At 42.2% G+C, this 21,762-nt stretch overlaps 1 protein-coding gene across 3 annotated transcripts in view; it reads right to left on the reverse strand.

The window, feature by feature from the left end:
* CAMK1D (calcium/calmodulin dependent protein kinase ID) overlaps nt 1-21,762 on the reverse strand; it is a 207,892-nt gene that overhangs the window by 101,491 nt on the left and 84,639 nt on the right. For all 3 annotated transcript variants that reach the window (XM_053942987.1, XM_053942986.1, XM_053942985.1), the window contains exon 2: nt 18,300-18,431. In XM_053942987.1, the coding sequence (XP_053798962.1) occupies nt 18,300-18,431 (132 nt within the window). The remainder of the gene's footprint in view (nt 1-18,299; nt 18,432-21,762) is intronic.

The raw sequence follows: 21,762 nt of genomic DNA on the forward strand, positions 1-21,762 counted from the left end.
GAATAAATTTCAAGCTGATTGCTTGGAAAGCCCTGAACAAAGAAGCCTCTGACTGAATTCTAATGGAAGGAAATGGTTTAAACAAGTGTTTGTTTTCTGAAATGTTAACAGGTTTCTGGTGGCTATCTGTACTGATCCATACAGTGCAATATAGCTGAAAATGGCTTTTTTTTTTCACAACTTCTCTGCTCTTTACATTCTTGTGCTCTTTGCAGGGTGTCTGTCTAGGTTGGTACCTCAAGAGTTGCTACATCTGGCCCATTCCTGGATGTGTGGCCAGGATGTTGTGGCTGCAGTCAGTGGTAACATTCCACATGTTTTGTTAAAACATGGAAGAACAAATCAGATGACGTGGATTTCAAATGAAATCTTTATTCTCTCTCTGTTACTAGCATGGACCATGGAGATCTTGCATGTTGGGATGCTGTCTAATGGTTGCTTTCTCCAGGCAGCTTCTTTTCCTCTTGGAATGTGAGGAGGAGGGGTTTATGTACACAAAATGCATAACAGAAGTGACTGAAAAGGTCCATACAAATAGAAGGAAAACAGCCTTAATCTAGATAACTAGAAGGAAATTTCATTTAATTATATAGCCAACTTTTGACTAAATTGTTTCAGATTTTTTTAAAAAATGAAAGCATAAAGGGCATTTGGGAAATTCTTAAGAGACAATAAATAATTCAGAATAATTATAATCATAATCTTAAACATGCTGAATGGGAGATCTTCTAACTCAACTAGTCAACACATGGAGTAAAAAAGTGAGCTCAAATTGAAGCTGCTGTTGTTATTATCCCCCACAGAGAAGAGTACAGAATGCTGTTGCCCAGGGCCTGTAACCCATAACTCACTCAGCATCACTGCTGGTGGCATGGTAAAGGTAGGGGAGGGCAGCTTCAGAAGAACACACACAAGTGTTTAGCAAGTGCCAACTTGTCTAGTGGTCTGCCACTGAAAGCAGACTGGCTTCACTTCCATCTCACACTGCAGAAATCAAAACATCCTATTTGAAAATAAATATGTCATCTTTGAGGCCAATTAAATTTTGGATGCTGTGACCAGTGGAAGGATAGAGGATTAGAAGTTTGGCTTCATAATTAAAGCTGACTGCAATCTAAATTACAAAGAGATTTTGGCTTGTCTTGATTGCACATCCCTCAAGATAAAACTCTAATGACTGCCTGATCCGGATCTTCCTCTGTACCTCGTGTGTGGTATCAGGGGCGTGTTACAATCCCTCCTACAGATATGGGTTGTTCCAATTTAGGCTGTAGTGTCTCCTGTCTTTACCTGGACAGGAGAGCCCTGTTCAATCCCCAGCTGACATTACAAGTGCTCACCTGCTAAAATATGCATGGGAAAAAGGAAATAATAAAAGCAAAACCCATAAAGCAGAGGCCAACTGATGAGCAAAACACCATTTTTGCAAATTGGGCAGACACTGATCCCTGAGATAAATATCTTTCCTAGGAAATATCACACCCAAGGTCTTACTAAATTCAAGGCAAGCAAAGCAGCATGCCAAGTATAAAGACAAGTTGTTACAATTTCAGGACATTTTTTTCATGCCAATGCCAGTTTAACATGTGTCCCACCCTATAAAATTATTTTCTATTGCTTCTTCCTGTGTGATGCCACCTTTAAAACAGTAATTAGAGGACGTGTTTGTTTAGAGGAACGCAAATTACTGCCTTGCTTCAGGGCCTGCTTAGCATGTCAAGTTATCCTGGAACCAGAATAAAATCATCAGTGAAAAATAAATATTCTGTGTACAGCTTCATACAGAATGTAACACCTCCCTCCAAGGTGCTCATGCATCATTTAGTGTTTAACTCAATCCCAAGAAACAGGAAATAACTCGGACAAGCATCAGCACTTAACCACTTGAGGGTAGGCGTCCTACTGCAGTGATGTCTTCAGCAAGGTGGGACCATTTCCAGTTTCCAGAAAGGAAACAAAAAGACTTGGTGTCCCCACCTTGACTCCAGGTGAGCATAATTTGCCTTGCCCATCTGAGCAAAGAGCTCACAAGAAACTGGGCTCAGTGCCTGGTTTCATTCTCACTGTGGGTCGATCAAACATCCGTGTGCTGCACCTCACCACAGCATTTCAGCCTGTGCTGCTCCCTGCTCTCTAGGGGAACAAGTTTTAGTACTAATCAAAGGTATTCATACACTAAGTTAAGCTTATCCTATCCCAGGGAGCATCTGCCTTTCTACCAGACAGTTATTTCAGCAACTGCAGCCAGACACAAAAGGTTTGGCAGGAACAAGGAGAAGAGACAAAGGTTATCTCAATGGCTGACCCAGCACTCTGGAAGAGCTTTCTGCAGGTGAGCAGGAGGACACACAGTATGTGTTTGGGCAAAGTAATGGGGTTTTTTCTATAGGAATTACTATTAAAGGATATTAATCCAGGGTGGGCCCTCAATCACCACCACAATCCAAAGGATTTCTAGCAATACCCATGTTGTTGCCACCATCAGATTTGCTAAAAGACCTGTTTCTTCATCGATGCTTTTCTCATAGATGTTAGTAAAACACTTCCACCTCTTCACTGGCAGAGAAGGATTTTTTTGTACTTCATTGTTTGCAGTGTTGCAAACACAGTGCCAGGATACCATGGTGAGAAATAGCTATGAACTATGATGCTTAAAGATATTCCTTTGAGGCTAAGAAATGCACACACTAATGGGTTTAGAATATGGTCCATACCACAGTGCCCATCATTTCACAGAATCATAGAATCATTATGGGAAAGACCTCCAGGATCACCAAATCCAACTATCAGCCACATTCACCACTAAACCACGTCCTCAAGTGCCATATTTCTATGGTTTTTGAACTTTCCAGGGATGGTGATCAACGACAGCTTGCATATGGCTTTTCTGTTTATAGTAGACAAATCAGTTGTGTGAGGAACACCATTAAATCCAACAAAGGCATGCAAAAATACTGGAGTTCTTTGTGGGACAACACACCCAATCCTACTGAAATAATCTGGGTTAGAGAAGAATTGCCAGCCAGAGACTGGGAAAGAAGGTGTTAAGGTATCTGATGGGCAGAGACAGCTACAAAATGGCTTAGCCTTTCCTAAGTCAGAAATACCACACGCAGATTACAGAAATCACAGTGTTGTCTCCTAGGTGGAGGATGTCTCCTCAGGGCTTTCTTTTCAAGCAGACCGAACCACGGTAAAGGTCATCACCATTTACAGACAAATCTATTTTCTAATACATGGAGCACACCATGCCTCACACACAAACCCCGCTGCCTCGGATCGACACAAATCCTCATGGGCATCTCCCTGCAGAGCAGGAGGACAGGAGGAGCTCAGTCAAGCAGCAGATTTGCCATCCCTGCTTCATGCACACGTGGCAAAACAGACCTGGGTTAGCTGGTGGTACAATCACCTGAGCCCCCGCTGTTCTGCAGCCTGAGGGCTCACTGAGACCTGTTTGAATTTGTTTTGACTCAGGCAATAAACACTGGGGAGGTTCAAACTCTTGTGCAAATCTTTCTTCAGCCATGACCAAAGCCTTACTTCTGGCCATGAGTCTCAAACTCATATGGATGCACCTCTGACAACATTTAGAAATGGCTTCCTTGAGTGCAAGGATGATCTGGCACACACCTTTCACTTGGCTGTTTATAGCTTTTAGAGCTTACCTGCAAAACTCCTCTGTCTATGAAATACTAAAGGCAAATTTGAACAAGCTTTAAGTTTGCAAGGGAGTTCACAGTTCCTGTTCAAATCCATGGCATTTGTGATCACTTTCAGATTTTTTTTCTATTTTAAGTGAGAAGTGCAAAAATATGCAGCAGGAGTTAACTGTTTGGGAACCTCTTCAGCATCCAAGCTGGAGAAAGTGTTTTCTTGAATCTTCTCATCTTGCTCCATTCCTTCTCCATTTCTACTTTCTCCTGGATTACTCAATCTCAAAAGCATCCATGTAGCCCAGTGCTTAAATATATTTTCTGCTGGGGAATTACCACAACTGTAATGATCCCAAGCAAGGAGCATTTTGTGTCTGTTACGGGTCAATATCTCCTATTAGCAGAGCTATGGAAAAGCTTCTGGTCCCACCTCAGCAGAGTTGATGCAGCTTCTTTGATCAGCAGTACAATTTTTCACCATTATCAAAAGTAAAGAGGAGAAATTGTGAGGAAAATTGTTTACAAAACAGCAAGACCAACTGCTCACGATGTTCCACTTTATTTTTAATACATGGAGAAGCACAGCACTGCAAAGTAGTTTTTAATTCACTGCTTTCTCCCAGCAATACTTTTGGCTTTGTACAACAGTGCCAAGTGCTGATATTTATATAACTCAGTAATGGTTATTATTTTTCTTCAAAAATGTTATTTCAGTGTGGCTATGCCATCACCCAACCAACCCTGAAGCATGTGTGGCTTCAGGAGGAGTCTCAGAGAAGAGATGGTGTTTCAGGACCCTCAAATGAAAAGTTTAGTCTGTAATAGGCTCAGAAAAGAAATATTTGCTGAGCTCCTTCCTCCACTTTGGAGAAGGGAAACCATGGCCAGGACCAAGCACAAAACCACAGACATCAACACTCTCAGTGGCACCAAATCCATTAACACCATCTTCTGCCTTGTAGAGTGGCCACAGCCCAGGAATGGGCAAGGACTGGCTGAGACTCCTGTGAAGCCAGTTAGAAGTGATGTGAGCTTAAGTACTTACTTGAAAAGAAAAGTTAATATATAGGGATTTCCTGAAAAAACATACCCAACATGAACTCCTTCACAATGGTATTGCTATGGAGGTGCTTTAACATGCCACAGTTGGCTTTTGCTTTCTCCTGTTATTTTATTTGGAGGGGTTTGTTTTTTTTTTTTTTTTTCATTCCTCCACACTTCAACATGGTGGTTTCCACCCAGGGTCATGCAGACCCTAGGGAATCTGTGGGATTCACAGGGTCTGTTTAGAGGATAACTAAAAAAGTAAATCCATCATTCAGGAGTTTCAAATTAAATTGCTGTGGAGGAGCTGGCTCTGGAAAAAAATTAAGTACCTGCCTATTCAAATGGCTGAAAACCGTTATTATAAAGCCATTTCCAGAATATGCTCTTGGGCTTTTGCTCTTTCATTTTCCTAAAAACAAGACACAAATCACCCACAGCAATCAGAGCACTGATTCCCCCACCAAAACCCCTCCTTTTGCCCCATTTCCATATATTTCATGTCCTTGGCTATGTGCTCCTGCTGTGTCTCACCCACACAACATCAGTGTGTTCCTAAAATCTACTCCTCAGTTAACCGAAACTTAAAAGTGGAATAAATGGATTTAATAAATGAAGACAAATTCTGGATTATCACCAGGAATTATTGCCAAATCAAGCCCTCTTTTCAGGATTATCCCACTCTAAAAATGCTTTTTTTCTCCTGCCATGCTCCCTGTAAATCACTGCATGCCATAGGAACACTTCCAGTTACAGAGTATGCATGAGGAATGTCCAAAATATTCTCCATGTACCCAAGGGTGTCTATAAAGAAGAACCCTGCACTCAATTCTGCATAATAAAAACAGAGATTCCACAAGACAAGGACCTATATAGGCAGAATATTAAAGAAACATGAGATATATTGATATATATATCAATACATATAATATATTAATATACTATTGAGAATTATATTGAGATATACATCCACAAGCAAATAGAAGTTAAACCCTGACAAGTTCCCAGGCAAATGAGAATAATAGAATATTTTTTTTGGAAGGAGTATATGGGATGCTTTTGCAGTTCTAGTGTATAAGCAGGAGACGAAGCCTGGCTACCTTTCTAACCATGAGTCAAATCCAGTTACCAAGATCTACATAGCATAAACAGATGAAATGAGACAGCCCACTTGCTGCACTGGGTCAGATCAGGTGAGTGACTTTCTCCTTCCAGAATCAAACACAGAGTTTAAAGGTGCTGAAACACAAAGTGTAGTTCAAAATGAGCCTGAACTTTCGGGCAGTTTGGGTACTGTTTTTTCTTGGAAAAGGCCTGTTACTTTTTCACAAGAAAGTCTTAAAGAGGTTTCCAAGATGGTTCAAGGCCCAGATCAGCACTGAGCTGAGTGCTCCCTCTCAGGACTGACATTTCTTGGTTTGTTGCTCAGGACTGGGAGGACTGTGACTGATTACCTATGTATGACCAGAGAATAGTCATCTCCCACATGGATGGTGTAGGCATAATCATGACACAGGAAATTATATAGCTGACTAATAAAATCCACGAGGTCTTCTAATGTCCTCTAGATAGGGGATTTCAGTGGATCCAAATCACTGTCCTGTGCAGATACCTTTAAAAATGCCACTCAAGTGTGCTTGAGATACAGATGTGACAGCGTCAACACAGGATCACATCTCTAAAACTTGTAAAATTTCCCTGTGTGTAAACTGATGCAGAGCAAAACCCTCTAAACTCACTGGCATCCTCTTTCTGTTATTTACTAAATTCTCCCCAAACCATCCCACTGATAAGTTTACCTGTATCAGCTATTTTAGGAGTATATACAGCACTAAAATAAAACAAATCTAATTATGTTAAAATAAAACGGTGTAGGTGTTCCAGCTTGAATAGTCATTTAATGCTCAACTATGGGGAAAGAAATACAGTGAAAGACTGCCAGAAATACTGACATCAATCTTCCATTTCAAGAGCAATTCAGAGTGATTCCAAATATAGTTGGTCCTATTAAGAAAACAGCTCTTGGATAAGAGTGCAAACTACGTCATCATAAGAAAGAAAATCAGAAACATATGGTAGGAGGAATTCTAATGGTAGGAGGAATTTTAAACAAAGTCAGCAATTCAGCATCCTAATAGTAAAATCAGAGAAAAGAGGGGAGAAAATCTCTACGTGCCAACCCAATCCTTTCAGGGTGAAGTTTGGTGATGAACTCTTCTCTGGTCTTTCAGTTTCTAGAAGGAAAAACAACTTAAAGACACCAGCAGGAGCAAGCCCCACTAGGTAAGACACAGACCATGTTCCCCACCCTCTCACAGGAGCAACCCTTTGGATTTCCTTGTTCCAGTTCTGTGGCTACATGGAAGGAGGAGAGAGGACATGACCAGTCCCTGGCAGATTCTCTCTCTGCAGGCTGAAGTTTGGCCTCAGCCACAGCAGCTGAAATCAGCAGCAACACCACAGAACACCCACTGTTCCCAGTCCTAATCCAGACATGGCACAGAGCTCTCAGTGGGAAAGCCAGGATCCTGTGTGGGCTCAGCCAGGCCTGAGTAAGGAGGACATGAAAAGGAGCCACCACCTTTGGAACAGTAAATCCCCACATGGCTGTGCCCCTTTTCTTAGATGTATCAGTCTGCGAGGACTGAGGAAGAGGGAAGGAGGCTGTGCAGCACGTCTGCTGTGTGTAAAGCCCTGAGTCCACACTGCACAACCATACAAGACAAAGCCCTGCAATCCACATGGGTGACCTCAGCTCCAGCTTTCTTTCCCCTTTTGCTTTGGGCCGAGATTCTCAAGGGAGCCTCGAGGAGTCATGTAACCAAGTTCAACGACTTTGAATTTTCCTATTGACCAGAATAGCATTAGATCATATTACCCATGTCTATTTGTTAATGACGAGTGCTCGTTTGCCCGTGCTGGTGCTACATGGCTGGGACTTGTGTGTTGGACACCATAAATGGCAAGGATGATTCCTTCAAGGCATAAACACTGTGGGACATGCAGGAGTTTCATTCAACAGCAATTTTCTCGGGAACACACAAAAAACACAGAAGGAAAAGTTTCAAAGTTCACGAAAATTTTCAGCTTCCCTCCCACCAACCCTCTTGTAGTAAATACAAACCAGACAGCCATTACTATTACTGTAACATAGAAAGGGAAGAACTGGCATTTCTATATAAATGCCAATAAAAAGCTGCATCTTTTTGGATGTCATATCCATATATTGGTTGTGGTTTGCATAAGAGAGCATATATAAAACAATGAAAAAGTCCTTTCCTCTTTGTTTTCAGTTAGAAATCCCCCATTATCCTCTTTAAGAGCAAAGCTGTGAAGAGCCACTGTTTTCTTTTCTAATTATCAAGTTCACAGCAGACATGGGAGTGACCAGATTGCTTTGGTCTGGAGAGAGGCTTCTTGACAAAATGTACTATGCCAAATGCTGCTGCTGGAAGGGAATTCCTCTGCTTTTGGTGGAGGAGAAAAAAAAAATTAAACAGCTGAGAGACAACCCCACACTGATGTGGACTTTTCAAACCACTATTTCAGCACTAGTTAACTATTTCACTCAGAGCCCAGTCCACAAAGGCTTGAATCCATTCCAGAAGCCTGCAGGGAATGGCTGCTTAGCTGTAAAGATATGTATGTGTAAGACCAAAAAGGTCGCAGTTTAATCCCTGGTGCATCTGCCAAGACAGGAGATATCACAAAGGTATGAAGATATTTGAAGCAGTTTGTTGTTTTATTTGGTGGGCACCAAACAGATTATATATAGAAATTTGGACTAATCTCAGAAGGTGACACTGGTGGTGTGCAGAAAAGTATTTGGCACAGTTCACTGCTACTTATTTGTCAGTTGGTTGTTTTGGTACCATATAGACCTGTAGTACATATTGGATTATTTGCAAAAGCTTCCTAACAATATCCCTTCTCAAAGTTATTGAACAAACTTTCAAAAAAGAAAGAAATAAATTCTGCTATTTATATGTTTAAGTGATTTCAAAGGAGAACCTATTAACCCTAAGAAAGCTTGAATTCACCTGTGTCTACTGTCCTGGACAAAAAGATAAAGGGTAAGTCAAGGAGGCAAAAGGATTCCTGTTTAATGTAATGCTCCACAGTTTTCATTTGATGAAATAGCTGGCAGAGTAAAAGCTGGCTGCCACCTATCCTTAGGGAAATGATTTCATAGTCCACTTACTGATATAAATTGTCAGTACTAAAATTAATCCAAAGGTTTCTGCACTTAGAGAGATTTAAGACCTGGGCAATATAGCCAGGTGCCTCTGATAGCCAGAGATGCAAGCAAGGAAAATGTTAGGCTTTATTTTGAAAACTGATTTGACTAATAGGCTTAATGTCCTATAGTTGCAGAAGCACAACTCCTTACTGGGGACACTCTTAATTCAGGATAAAAAAAAAAAACTATTCTGATTAAGCTTTATGAACATAAAACACAGTTTAAAAAAATATAAGTTCTGATTTTAAAAATATAACTGATGTTTAATTTGGAATAAAATTATCATCAGCATTTCCTTGGTCAAACTCATCACCAGGGCAGCCCCCAGACTAGATGAGTGTTTTATGTTTCTGCCTTTGTTAAAAGATAAATTCTGTACATATCGATTTTTTTTTTTTTTACTTTTTTTCCCTTTAAAAACTCTTACTGAACACAAACAAAGTGTTGTATGAGTAAGCATTGCAAGAAAAAAATCAAAATGTATCACAGTTGACAGCTGCAGACTTAGTCAAATAGCAATTAATTTATGCAGCTGTCAGTTCAGGATATTTTGGATATATTCCAAACACAGAGGTTGCTGTCAGGTTTAACCTGATGCAGCAGAACGTGGGACAGAGTACAAATATTTCCTCATTTTATTATAGTCAGAACCAGCCCCCTTCTGCCAAACTCTGGTTTAAGACACCTAGCACTGTTACCTTAATGAGACACAAAATTTAATCATGATTAATCTTCAATAAATGAAAACAGGAGGTGTAAGTTGCCAACAGAGTTGTTTTAAATTCACACTGGAGTCTCAGAAAAACCTGCCCACTGATTACATTTCTGTCTAATTTCATATAACGGAGGCCAAAAATACAGCAATTTTTGTTTACAAAGCATTTTGATATGCAACTAAGAGAAAAAACTGCTTTAGACAAGGAATACTCAAGAAAACTGTCATTTCTGATAAGATTTCTGTTTCTACCTTCTGGAACTGACACTTTTGGAATACTTGTTTATCCTCCCTGTACATTCTGATCCACTTAGAAATGCATATTTGATGATTTCCATAGCAAGTGAGGTTTGAGCTTAGATGCAGTTGTGTACCTGGAGGGTGCTTCCAGCTGGCCAGATGATTCTTACCTTGCATTTACTTGTTCTCTTCATGCAGTGCTTCACAAATTATAACTCTACTTCACCACTCCAATAGTACAGTGTTTTATGAGTTACTGATGTGGATTTTAATAGAATGAAAGTAAGATAAAGGATTATCCACCGTTGTTTGGACTATGCATCTAAAAACTTACCCATCACCAAAATATGGTCACCCTGAGTTAGAAACTAACTGGTTCCCACCAGCACATCACAACTGCTTATTACAAAACACTGAATTCTTCCAGTTCATGTTGCAAGAAAAACATAGAGAATAGAGGCAAAATGCATTAGGTTGATAATATTTAAGCAAGGACATCTTCACTTCCCTAATGTCATGAGACATTTAAACAACTTTTGTACTTCTTCCAAATGAAGAAATTACTTCCATGGAAAAAAAAAAAAAACAAACCCCTTATTTTTGGACAAAACGTTCCAGATTACCTATAAAGAATCTCGGGAGAAAAAACAGAAGAGGAAGTATTTTGCCTAATGAAACCACCTAGGAGTACACTGAGTGCATCCTTAGTTGCTTTTATGCACTGAGACACCCTGGAAGTTTTGAACTGCAAGCACTGGAGAAAATGCTGTCCCTACTACCAAAGCCATGTGCTTGCAAATGAGGTAACTCTAAGGTTTAAATATGCGGGTGTAACAGACCTTATGAATCCAGATTTAAAGCTGAGCCATTTATCAAACTTTTAGATCTTATTCAAAAGGCTTTATGCATCTTAGCAAGTGTTTTGAGCAACAGACAAGGCAATATAATCAGATACTTGTACCACTGAAACACAATCATAACCATCTTCCTGAGAATTAGATACTGGAAAATAGGTCACATATTCTCATGCTTCGGCTAGGAGCACTCAGAGGACCCTGGCTTTGTTATTCCACCTGTGCAAGGGAAGTGGTCACAGCACCAATCCTGCCAAAGTTCAGGAAGCATTTAGACAATGTTCTCAAGCACATGGTGTGACTCTTGGGGTGTCCTGCACAGAGCCAGGAGTTGGACTCAATGACCCTCGTGGTTCCCTTCCAAGTCAGCATATTCTGTGATTCTGTGTGGCACAGAAGCAGATTCCACTTAAGGCTGACATTCTAAACCAAAACGCATTCTGCTCATTTGGACCCTTCTTAGAACTCTTTCAGAAATCAGCTGTTACTTCCTTAAATTATCTTAGGAATAATTCAGTTATAATAACTCGGAGCACTGAGTGACAATGTGCTTCCATGTCCTCCTTCTAACATGGATATGCCATTTTTTGAGATGAGTCAAGGTATGGGGTGACCTTGGATGACAATAGTTATGCCAGGGAGATCTGGTAAACCACCACCACCACCCAGGAGAGAGGACGGCTGCGTCAGCATCCAGCAATTACAGTGAAATGACTTATCATGCTGTAATCTCCTTGGGGGAACACAGCTGTCTGGGTGTGCAGGGTGTGAAGTCAGGCTGAGACACAGAAATGCCACACACCATCCCTGAAACCTGACCCAGCACACTGCACATGAATGGAACTGTGCAAAACCAGAGGAGATACAAAGAATTCTGTGATTACCCCTTCAGAGGGGATTTTTCTCTTTCACTTAATGTATTTTAAGGATTTTTTAAAGATGCCTCGATCTGTTTCTCAATATCTGCTTACATCTAATCTAGCATGAAATGCAATCCAGGCAGTCCTGGCTGCAAGTCTTCCCCTGCAAAGTTTCCAGCATCTTAGTGATGAAGAATGATGTCAGCTTTGTTTCAGGTTTCACTTTTTTTTTTTCATTGGGATGAATTCTTTGCAGCAAAACTATTTGCTTAACGCTGAGCCAACTGTGAGTGCCAAGGCAGAGCTGCCCTGTGCCATACCCACATTTAGAGGGTCAGATTCCCTTTCACCTGAAACCCGAGAAGGGCAATTCATCCAGTCTGCATCCCCTTGATCCAGGAGATGATCTCATGGTTTAGGCTGATGTCAGCCTCCAGGCATGCCCAACTGTCCCCCTACCCTGAGTTTTGTAGATCCTGGCTCCTTTCCATGCCTGCCTGCCTGCCTAGCAGGGATTTCTGCAGAAGTGCACAGCTGTAAGGGAGGCTCCACGGGCACCGGGGGTCCCTCCAGGCATCCAGATCAGCCCAAAAGATCTGTGGGGGGAATGATGAAGCAAATCCATGCATGATGCCAACAAATATATTCTTGGAAGGGCCCTACCCTGACACCACTGACATCAGCACCACTAATGGTACCAGTGGGTATCCCACCCTAGCTGGTGGCTGTGTGTCTGAACATCCTGAACTATCCTTGTGGACGCAGGGCCCCACTGAGCAGCAGGTTTTTGGGATGTCCTGGATTTGCAGTTGGCAGGGCTTGGAGCATGGCAGCACAGGGAGAGCAGAGTCAGCCTTCTGTCACCCCAGAGCAACTGCAGTGGCATGAGCAAGCCAGGTTTTAACAAGTAAATCTACATAAAAGCTTTCTCAGAGAGTGATTACTTAATATAACAACCAGCTGTCTCTTCAATTCTTGCTGAGACAGCCGATCTCCTCAGCATTATTCACAGAGGAGAAAAAACAGGGGAAAAAATAAAAAAGCAGCAAGCCTGTTTTGTCTATAGAATAAGCAAAGCACCAGAGAAATTATGATACCTGACAGACAGAGATGTCAAGTGCATTTTTTTTTTGATTTTTCATTTCCTAACCATCTATCCATTTCTTGATAGAAAAAAAAAAAAAAAAGAGCTCTTACTGCTGGGGTGCAAAGAGGTAATTAGTCATTAACCCCTTAAAGATCAATCCTACAGCTTTTTTTACATCAGCTACACAATCTAATTACCATCACTTATCCACACAGGATCTGAATCTCTCCTCTTTAGTTCAGCTGGCCCTGTACTCTGCAGTGCAGCCTTGGACAGAAAAACAATTACCACAGGAGAACATCAGTGGGCACCAGGAGAGCCTCCAGACTGGGAAAGTGGAGTATGGGACCATGCAGGCCTGCAAGGGCTGTACTTTTTGACCTGAACACAAATTGTGGCTTGAATAGATGGGTTTGTCCCCCAGACTCAATCAGGAACATTCATCTGAATTAATTAAATGCCTGAATTTATGTTAGGGCACATTAAACTTCTGCATGGCCAATTTTATTCAGAATTAATGTAGCCTTTGATCCTGAGTTAAATTGCACAGAAGAGTTTAATAAGAGGTAACTAATGGGTTTCAAAACTAAATTTGGATTTGTCTTCCTGGAGACCATCAAGTCAGCCCTGGTGGGCTGGGGCATAACAGAGATAAGAATCTGGGACAGAGAGGTTTTACAAGGAGTTTGTCATTGGGCTGCTGAAAAAGAGCAAAGAGGTACAATTTTTTAATTACCCCTGCAGCCTTCATGTAAATCTTGAGAAGGGATGATTCTTCCACACATGTTGTCTTCAACATGAGAAACAGCACTGCCTCCTGGCATGGAGCAGGGGCTCCTCTGACCATCATCTGATTTATGGGAGAGCAGGAGCTCCCACAATTCCACCACATTAGGAAAACATTTCATTGCTGTTCTTTGTTTAGTTTTACTTTGGGTAGAGCCCTGACCTCCCAGGCTTTGCAGGAGGACATCTTCTCTCCTCTCCCCCTGCTCTTTGTCCCAGCAGCAGCTCCTGTTTGTAGATGCGGGCATACAAGGAGTGAGGCAGTGCCTGGGCATGAATGACTGCCTGAAGATCCTGTCTCCTGAGGAAACAGGGATGGAAAGCACTGGCAGAAATTTAGCTGACCTGCTGGGAGCAGTTCACTCTGTCTAACAGGAAAAAAAGCCTCAGACCTTGGTAAGGCATGGATTTGATTTGTAATAAGGAATTTAATGATGCCTCTTCCACAGGATCTAGGATAGTAAAGAGGTAGGGGAGAAGGTAAGACATACCTAAATAGCTTAGAAATTATTTTTTAAATCTCTGTTCAGCAGAAACTAGCTAAAGCAGAGTATGATTTGCTAGCTAGACAGTATTGCTTAACAAGACACATGTGCACATTACTGCCATTAAGCAATCAATAAGCCTGGGTGCAGGGCTACACACAGTTTATTGTTCCTCCCCTTGCCTTGCTCTGACTCAGCACTGAGTTTGTACAATTGGGCAGGTAATACCCAGGCAGCAGAGAATTTCTTGTGATAAATAGTGGTGTAGCCAAAGGGGAAAATAAAACCAAAACCAACCCCACAAGCAAATCAGGCATGTTTTATCTACCTGACCTATAAGCTTTTTTTTTTTCCCTCTTTAACTAGAACCTCAGACGGCTGCTTCTCTGCAGTCCAACTCTTCGCACTCTGCACTGCCTTCAAGAACCCTTCTAGCAGAGGATTCCTCTTTCAGCGTGTTCACACCTGCACAATTACCATAAGTGGAGGAAATTTCCTCTATTCTACAGCAAACAATGGAAAGGATTGCATTTCTCTTTCTGCTCAAAACCAGAACACAGTTGCTTTCAGAGCAGGTTATGAAACTCCCCACACGTCAGTTCAGAGAAAGGCTGTGTCACACAGAGGTGACTGAGTGCTGTTCCCCACAGCCAGTTAATGCAGCTGTGACAGTCCAGTTCTAGAGAGCCCATTTTCTTCCTCAAACACAATCTAAGCCATTCTAAGCATGTTTTCCACATGTCTTAATGTCCTAATTGAACATAAAAAGAAAACTCCCCTCTTGATGTGGTACCAAACACAGTGGGATTCTCACCCTTCTCTGAAACATCCAAGCAAGGGGAGCTCAGCCTCCTCACCAATTTCACTGGACTAATTACTGTCTGAAATTAAGCACATGCTTAAATGCTTTGTCAGGCCCAGGCTTCTGGATTAACTGCGGACTCAGTCTCTCCCAGCACATCACTCGGCAGCGAGCTCCTTCCCACTCCGTCCCCACCCATCCGAGTCTTCGGGGAATGTTGCCATGGATTTCCACAGGACACAAGAGTCCATATTGGAAGAACCCTGTTAAGGTTGCTAGGCGTAAATATTGACTTAACGGCTCTTCCGCCTTTTTTCTTTTTTAAGAACAGATTTGTTGGCCATGGCTGGAAAAATAGAATTATGGAGTATGCATGATTCACTCTGGCACTCACACAAACATGCAGATCAGTTGGCTGGCAGCTCGGCTCCCCTGTTCGCAGAACATCGCTCCTAAAATGTGTCATTTTGTTTTGGCAGCCAGAGCGTCCAAGCCCACAGACAGAGATAAAATCTCCTACCTTCCATGTACTTCACATGGGAGTCACTGACCTTACGCTGCACAGAATATTGGATTAATACTCCCAACAGCTTTTTAGTCCAGACACACAGGAGGACTGACAGAAGTTTTGGTTCCACACTAAGAGCCCGGCCCAGAAACCTCCCCTCTCATACCCTCTCTGCTGACACAAAAGAGGGCAGGAAAGCAACTGCAGGTAAAACTGTTTATTCAAAAGTCTTTTCAATAAGGGCTGTTTCACAACCAATACTCCTTGTGACAGAAGGAAAGTAGCAGAGGCGAGAGGGGATCCAAAGCTTTTGGTCACTGGATTCATGTTTTCATCACCAGTACTCCATGCTCAGACTTTTAATCCTGACTGCAAAAAATGCTCCTCTAAACATTACTTCGACACACAGCATCATTCAAACCCTCTCCCATATTGATTCTGCCAGATCTGAATGATTTGGCAGGACTGGCAGAGGAATGAACCTTCACCAGAGATGCCTGAAAATACGAAATATATGGGACACTGTGGGCATTGATCCTGGACATGCCAGCACAATCTCTGACTGTCCATAAACACCACATACAAGGGCATGAGCAGCTCACCTGAGAGCAGCCAGACACTGCAGGGAGTATATTCGGGATTTCCTACCAGACTTCAATTTGTTATACAACTGGGGGAAATCAAGAAGAATTGTTACATTTCACAACATTTGGCAGAAGTCTGCCAGAAAGCACAGAGCTTGTCAGGAGGAAAATAAAAATCTAATGATTGAAGATAGGAGGAGAAAGTCCAGTGTAGGACAAGAGATGCTTCTCTGAAGGATCTCAATGAGTTTGCCTGCATTTTAGCCAGGCAGGGTGTCTTTGGGACTTTTATCCCATCAGAGTTGAAGCACCCTCAGATGACACAATGCAAAACCAGACAGGGAGACTAGGATCAACACCTGTGCATATTTATATTTGCTTTGCATCCACATGTGCATATTTCTTTTTGCTTTGCATCCATCCTCTGTGTCTCTACACCTTCCCCTCAGGGAACAGAGACCAGCTGGTCCTGCCAGGCATCCTCTGTGCACATCCTCCAGATGAGGCAGTTCAGTGCATGGTACATTTAAGGCTGTGGCACCTCACAGCTCTGCAGGGAAGCCAAGGGCTCTGGGGTCCCACCCATTCATTAGACAACACAAGAACTAACCATTCCCACTCAGTGTTAAGCTACAAGAAACAAAAGCGAGGACACTTAGATGGAGCTTAGCAACAGCTGCTCAGGATCCATTCAACCGCGCTCAAATCTATTTTTACTGACAGCTTTTGAAGCAGAGAATTCATTAAACAGAAGAACAGGTTGATATCCATTCTCCTCAACTGTAGGCAGAATTTAGTTTGTTATTTTCTAATTGTTTCCTTGGTGGCACATACAAATTCAATACTGCATCTGCAAGCAAGGATGTCTATTTTCAGAATAAAGACAATGACAGGCAAAGTTTGTATTAGCAACAGCTAAGTAGAAGACACCAGGAGACAAAAAAGGGACATTCTCTTTTAAGGTCCTAACATGCATAGGACAAGAGATTGAGTAGATCTAATTGCATGAAATTAAGGAATTTTCTGCCCACTCAATCTCCTGCCCTTGCAGCTGGAATAGCACAGCCTGGGTGCTGCCTCCTGGTTTCTCAGGAAGTTGTTTGCAGGGAGCAGAAACGTTTCATAATGCAGAAGCAAGAAATAACCTAAGTGATTTCTCTGCTCTACCAGCTAAGAATCAAGGCTGATGCAAGTCAGTTCTTGCTGCATGTGGATATTGCCCCTCTTACATCCCACATGAGTACCAGGGGACAAACTCATCAACACAAAGGCTTTCAAGCTGTGATTATTGGCCATTATTGCCTGGTTACAGACATGGCAATGATTGAGTTTTATGACAGGTTCTCAATAACACCACACAGCAAGACAACATGCTGCATATGTCACTGGGTTTACATTGCTCTGACCCAAGGTGGGCTCGGCAATAGGAAGGCACTGCTACAAACAGGTGTAGCTGTTTGGAGCCCCATTTATGTCTCTCCACTGAAAAGGATCCCTTCTGCCTGCTGAGAGTCTGAATTTGCCCTTCAGCCAGCTCCTTTGACTTAGGCTGGCTGAGCTCTTCATCCAGTTAGTTTTTAGGATCTGTTTTGTCACGTGGTGCCCAGATGATCAGCCATCACCTCTGACATAACCAAGCAATGGGGCAAGAAGCTCCACTTGGGACAGAAGTGCAGCAGAAATAAGAGTGTCCCAGTCCAGTGCAGAGTAGTTCTGTATAACTGTGGTACCTTTAACTCAATGAGAAGATACTTTTAGAAGTTTAAAACATACTACAGGAACCAATCCTAAAGTAACCAATCTCTTTCTATTTCCCAGAAAGAAAGTCAAGGGTGATAAATTCAGATCCAAATGTCTTAAGTCAGATGAGATGAATGCCACTTTCAGGGCATAAGATGAGGAAGAAGAAAGGATCAAGCCTCTAATAACTACAATGAATTCATACCAATTCCTTTTTCTTACCTATGTATTCCAGTCAAAGTAAGGAAAAAAAAAAACACATCTCCCTTCCAGAAGTACAGAAGTACCACTCATCTTTATGACACAGATTAACACCATCTCCTATGACAATCCATGGCATGCCATCATTTTAGAGCAATTAGTAAACAGACTGTTTCAAGCATTTAAAAAATTATAACCCTCCTCCTGCTCTCCTCAAATCCTGTGACACAACTGCTGACATTCTTAGTGGATAAAGTCTCTTTATGGCATTGTAGATTTACTCTAGCCTCACTCCTTTCCCATTTTGCAGTTATCTTGCTGCATTAATATGAAAGAGCATTTCTCAAAACACCATTTAAATGCACCATTTAAATTTGTATGATCTTGTCTGCCTGTGATGGGCTGAACAACTTTTCAGTCACATTTGTCAATCACTGTCCCTCAAATGCAAGAGTCTAACTGAAGCAAAGGGGCAGAAATGAAGGTCTGGTACTCACTTTCTCAGCACTGCGATTTCATTCTCTATGCTGCTTTCCTTTCCCTTCAGTGCCTTCTTGGGAATGCATTTGACTGCGAAGAGTTTCCCACTCGCTCTCTCTTCAGCCAAAACAACTTCAGAGAATGCACCGCTGAAAGAAGAGAAGAAAAGCCCTGGTTTAAAGTGGTATTTTTTCTTTGAAACCTCTTAACTGAAACACAACCATTGAACATGGCTCCTCTGGTGTCCTTTGGAAGCTGCTCTTGTTAAACACAGAAATGACATCACAAACATCTTTCTTTGCCTTTACAAACATATGGAGACATTCACACTCATGCAGTACATTAAAGGCTTACCAAACACAACCATTTTAATAAAGAACCATAATCCAGCAGAGATATGAGCAAAGCTTGAAAATGAGAAAGTACCATTTCAGTACACAGGGTCATGGACCATAGTCTGGCTACTGACTTGGTGGATTATGTACTTTTCCCCTTTCTGAGATTTTTGGAGGTTTAATTCACAAAGCAGCCCAATGTCCCCAGGACAAAGTGACATACCAGTGTCACGAGTCCTCCTGGTTCCTCAGTCACCACAAGAGGTCAGGGCCCCCACTCTGGTCCTCCCTGGGCTGCCCAGAGCTTCTCCTCACCATTGGATTAACCCTAACTCAGACTGCATCAGAATTTCTCTATGCATACAGAGCTACTCCACAGCACAAACTGATGTGTGTAACCACTAAAGCCAAAGAATTGGATTAAATCACAAGTCTAAACATTTGCCTTAGTAGCAGCCTCCCTATGGTTACCCCAAGAGGGTTACACAAATAAAGAAACATCGTCACAGCAGCTGGTCACTAATTGCCAAGAACAGGCAGTGCCTCTCCTTCATTGGGTTATTTCAGAACAGTGGATTATTTCTTGCACTGTCATTGCTTCCTCCCAAGCCTCTGGACCTAACCAAGAAGAGGCCAGGAAAACATCACAGTCAGTGCTATAGACACATTTTTTCAATTCCCAAATTTTTTGGGCATTTGAGCATCATTCAGACTTTGCTACTCTCAACAGACTTTGCAGTGGTACATTAGGACCATCCTTATATTCTGGAACTTGTTACTGGTTTAGCAGCAAGGTACTGGGCCAGAGAGAGCATTGACCTGATGAGGAACAGCAAAACATTTTTCCTATTCACCAAAACCTCCTCCTGAAGCATCCACTTTGTCCAAGAGAGATCAGATCCAAGGACTTGTCTAACCCAACAACAGCTGAAGAATCAGAGTGAGCAACCTGGTCTAGTAGGAGTCCCCTGCCCATGGCGGGGGGTTGGAACTATATGATCCTGAAAGTTCCTGCCAACCCAAACCATTTTTTGATTCTATGAAGGTTTGTGTTTTATTTATAAGAAATAAAAATAGTCTTTCCTTTATTATTTCCCCTCTTCAGCAGATTATTTTGCTCTCCTACACAGGTCACTCTGATAAATGCTCAGGAAGGTGCTGAGCAAACCCAACCATCCAGCCTGCTCTTAAAAGGTTAATGTTCGGTCACAGCCTCATCTGGCTACCACCAACTTTCTCTGGCTTTCATTCCTGACAACTGCTGCTTATCTAGATGTTTTGTGGATAAACAAAATAATTTCCTTTCCTGGACAGGCTCCTCCTTTATAAGTCATGCACTTGGATGACACAACCAGCCTGCTGTGACCTCATCAACAGCTCCCGAGCTGCAAAACAGCCACATGAATCATGAAGTGGATAAGCAAAAGGAAGAGGCTGCTGCTCTGGAAACAAAGTACCTGTTTACCCAGAAATGCTTTTGTAGCCAGCAGATAGGGAAGTAGTGATAGGAAATTGATGAAAAAAGGCTTTTGCATGCTGCTACACAGCAGATGTTTGACAGCTTGTCCACATGGAGCAGTGATCCTCTGAACCAAGAAATGTTTTGTCTCATTTTTACTAAAAAGGACAGACTATGGCTACATTTATGCCACTTGGAGTAGCAGAATGATTCCCCCTTTTCTGTTTTGTGTATAATCCACCACAGCATGTCAGAGCATCACAGGCTCCAATTTAGGGTCCACACAACTGATCCAAATGGTTTGCACAAATAAGCCACCCAGAGTGTTTTTAATTATGTTCTTTCCTTTCCTGTTATCGACAGCCCTAGCCATTCAATTTACCAAATAAGGTTTTCATCCTCACCCTCATGCTTGGGACAGCCAGACCAGAATTGCAATAAAACCCTTCTGCTGGAAAGCCCTGAGACCTCTGGGTGCTTACCAGCTTTAGTTGCAGACCAGAGCACTCAGAAACTCACAGGGCTGCTCCCAGCTGTATTCCATGAACCCCTTAAGTCCCATCTGCTTAAGCTTCCAGCACTTTGCTCCAGCTGTGTCTTGAACAGGCTCCTTGCCTTCAGTTAAATGGTGTTAGAAGCTGCAATATTCCCACCAGTCATTTACTGATCACACAGCTCTCCCAGTGTTTATGATATTATAAAAATACAGGGAGCTCCCATCCCAATCTGCATATCATTGCTCATCTCAGAAAACAAAATAGAGGAAATCCCTTTATTTCCCCTCTACACTGTATAGTTAACTTTGTGAAGCACCTCTTTTTCAGCTGGCTCCATCATTTTGCTGGATTTCTTCCTGCACTTATCAGACACGGTTTCCCTGGTTGGAAAGAGCCTCAGTGAATTTAAATGAAACTTTTTTTTGTGGAGCTCTGCAATACTCATGAAACCCAATTCCCTATCTCCTTAACAACCTTTCTCATTATAGCATGAAATAACCTGAAGCTCAGCTAAAGTGTTTGGTCCCACGTCAACCCCAGGCACGGACAGGGCGCTTTTTTTACATTGATTTTTATATGAGGCCATGGCATGAAATTGCAAATGCTGGGAAGAGTTCCTGGGCAATGGGAAGGGGAGAGCTGGGATGGATCTGCTGGGAAGGCAGGAGGCAGATGTAAGGAGGCAGAAGTGAGGCAGTCTGCATTATTCTGTGCACTTCATATGCTCCTGTGCTCACAGAGCAAGGGAGGTGGGCAAAGCAACGAGTCAGTGCACAAAAGAAAGAGAAGTGAAGTGCTGGAAGGAAAGAGAAGGAAAAGAACAGGTGCAGAGAGGGATCAGAGTGTTAAACAGAGACTCAGCAATATAGGGCAAGAGGAAAGAAAGGGTGGGAGGGAGCACCAGCAAGGGAGAGGCAGCAAAGATACTTCTGGAGTCTGCTGGAGTCAGAGAACAGTCAAAATACTGAATAGATGGGTAAGCAATTATCATAGTTTCAAACATGCAGCTGAATTCATCCACCCTTAATGACACAGTCCAGCCTCCACTAAACCCCTCTTGACACAGGCATGAATAGGTAAATATCAGAGAGAAAGTCAGAAAGACAAGGCTGCTCATTTTCTTGCTAACAGCAATATATCCCGCAGCAAATCCCCACCTCCTCAAAAAAGTTCCCTAGAACTACCAGCT

This window comes from Vidua chalybeata, chromosome 5, assembly GCF_026979565.1.
Source record: "Vidua chalybeata isolate OUT-0048 chromosome 5, bVidCha1 merged haplotype, whole genome shotgun sequence".
In the NCBI taxonomy this organism is placed as follows: domain Eukaryota; kingdom Metazoa; phylum Chordata; class Aves; order Passeriformes; family Viduidae; genus Vidua; species Vidua chalybeata.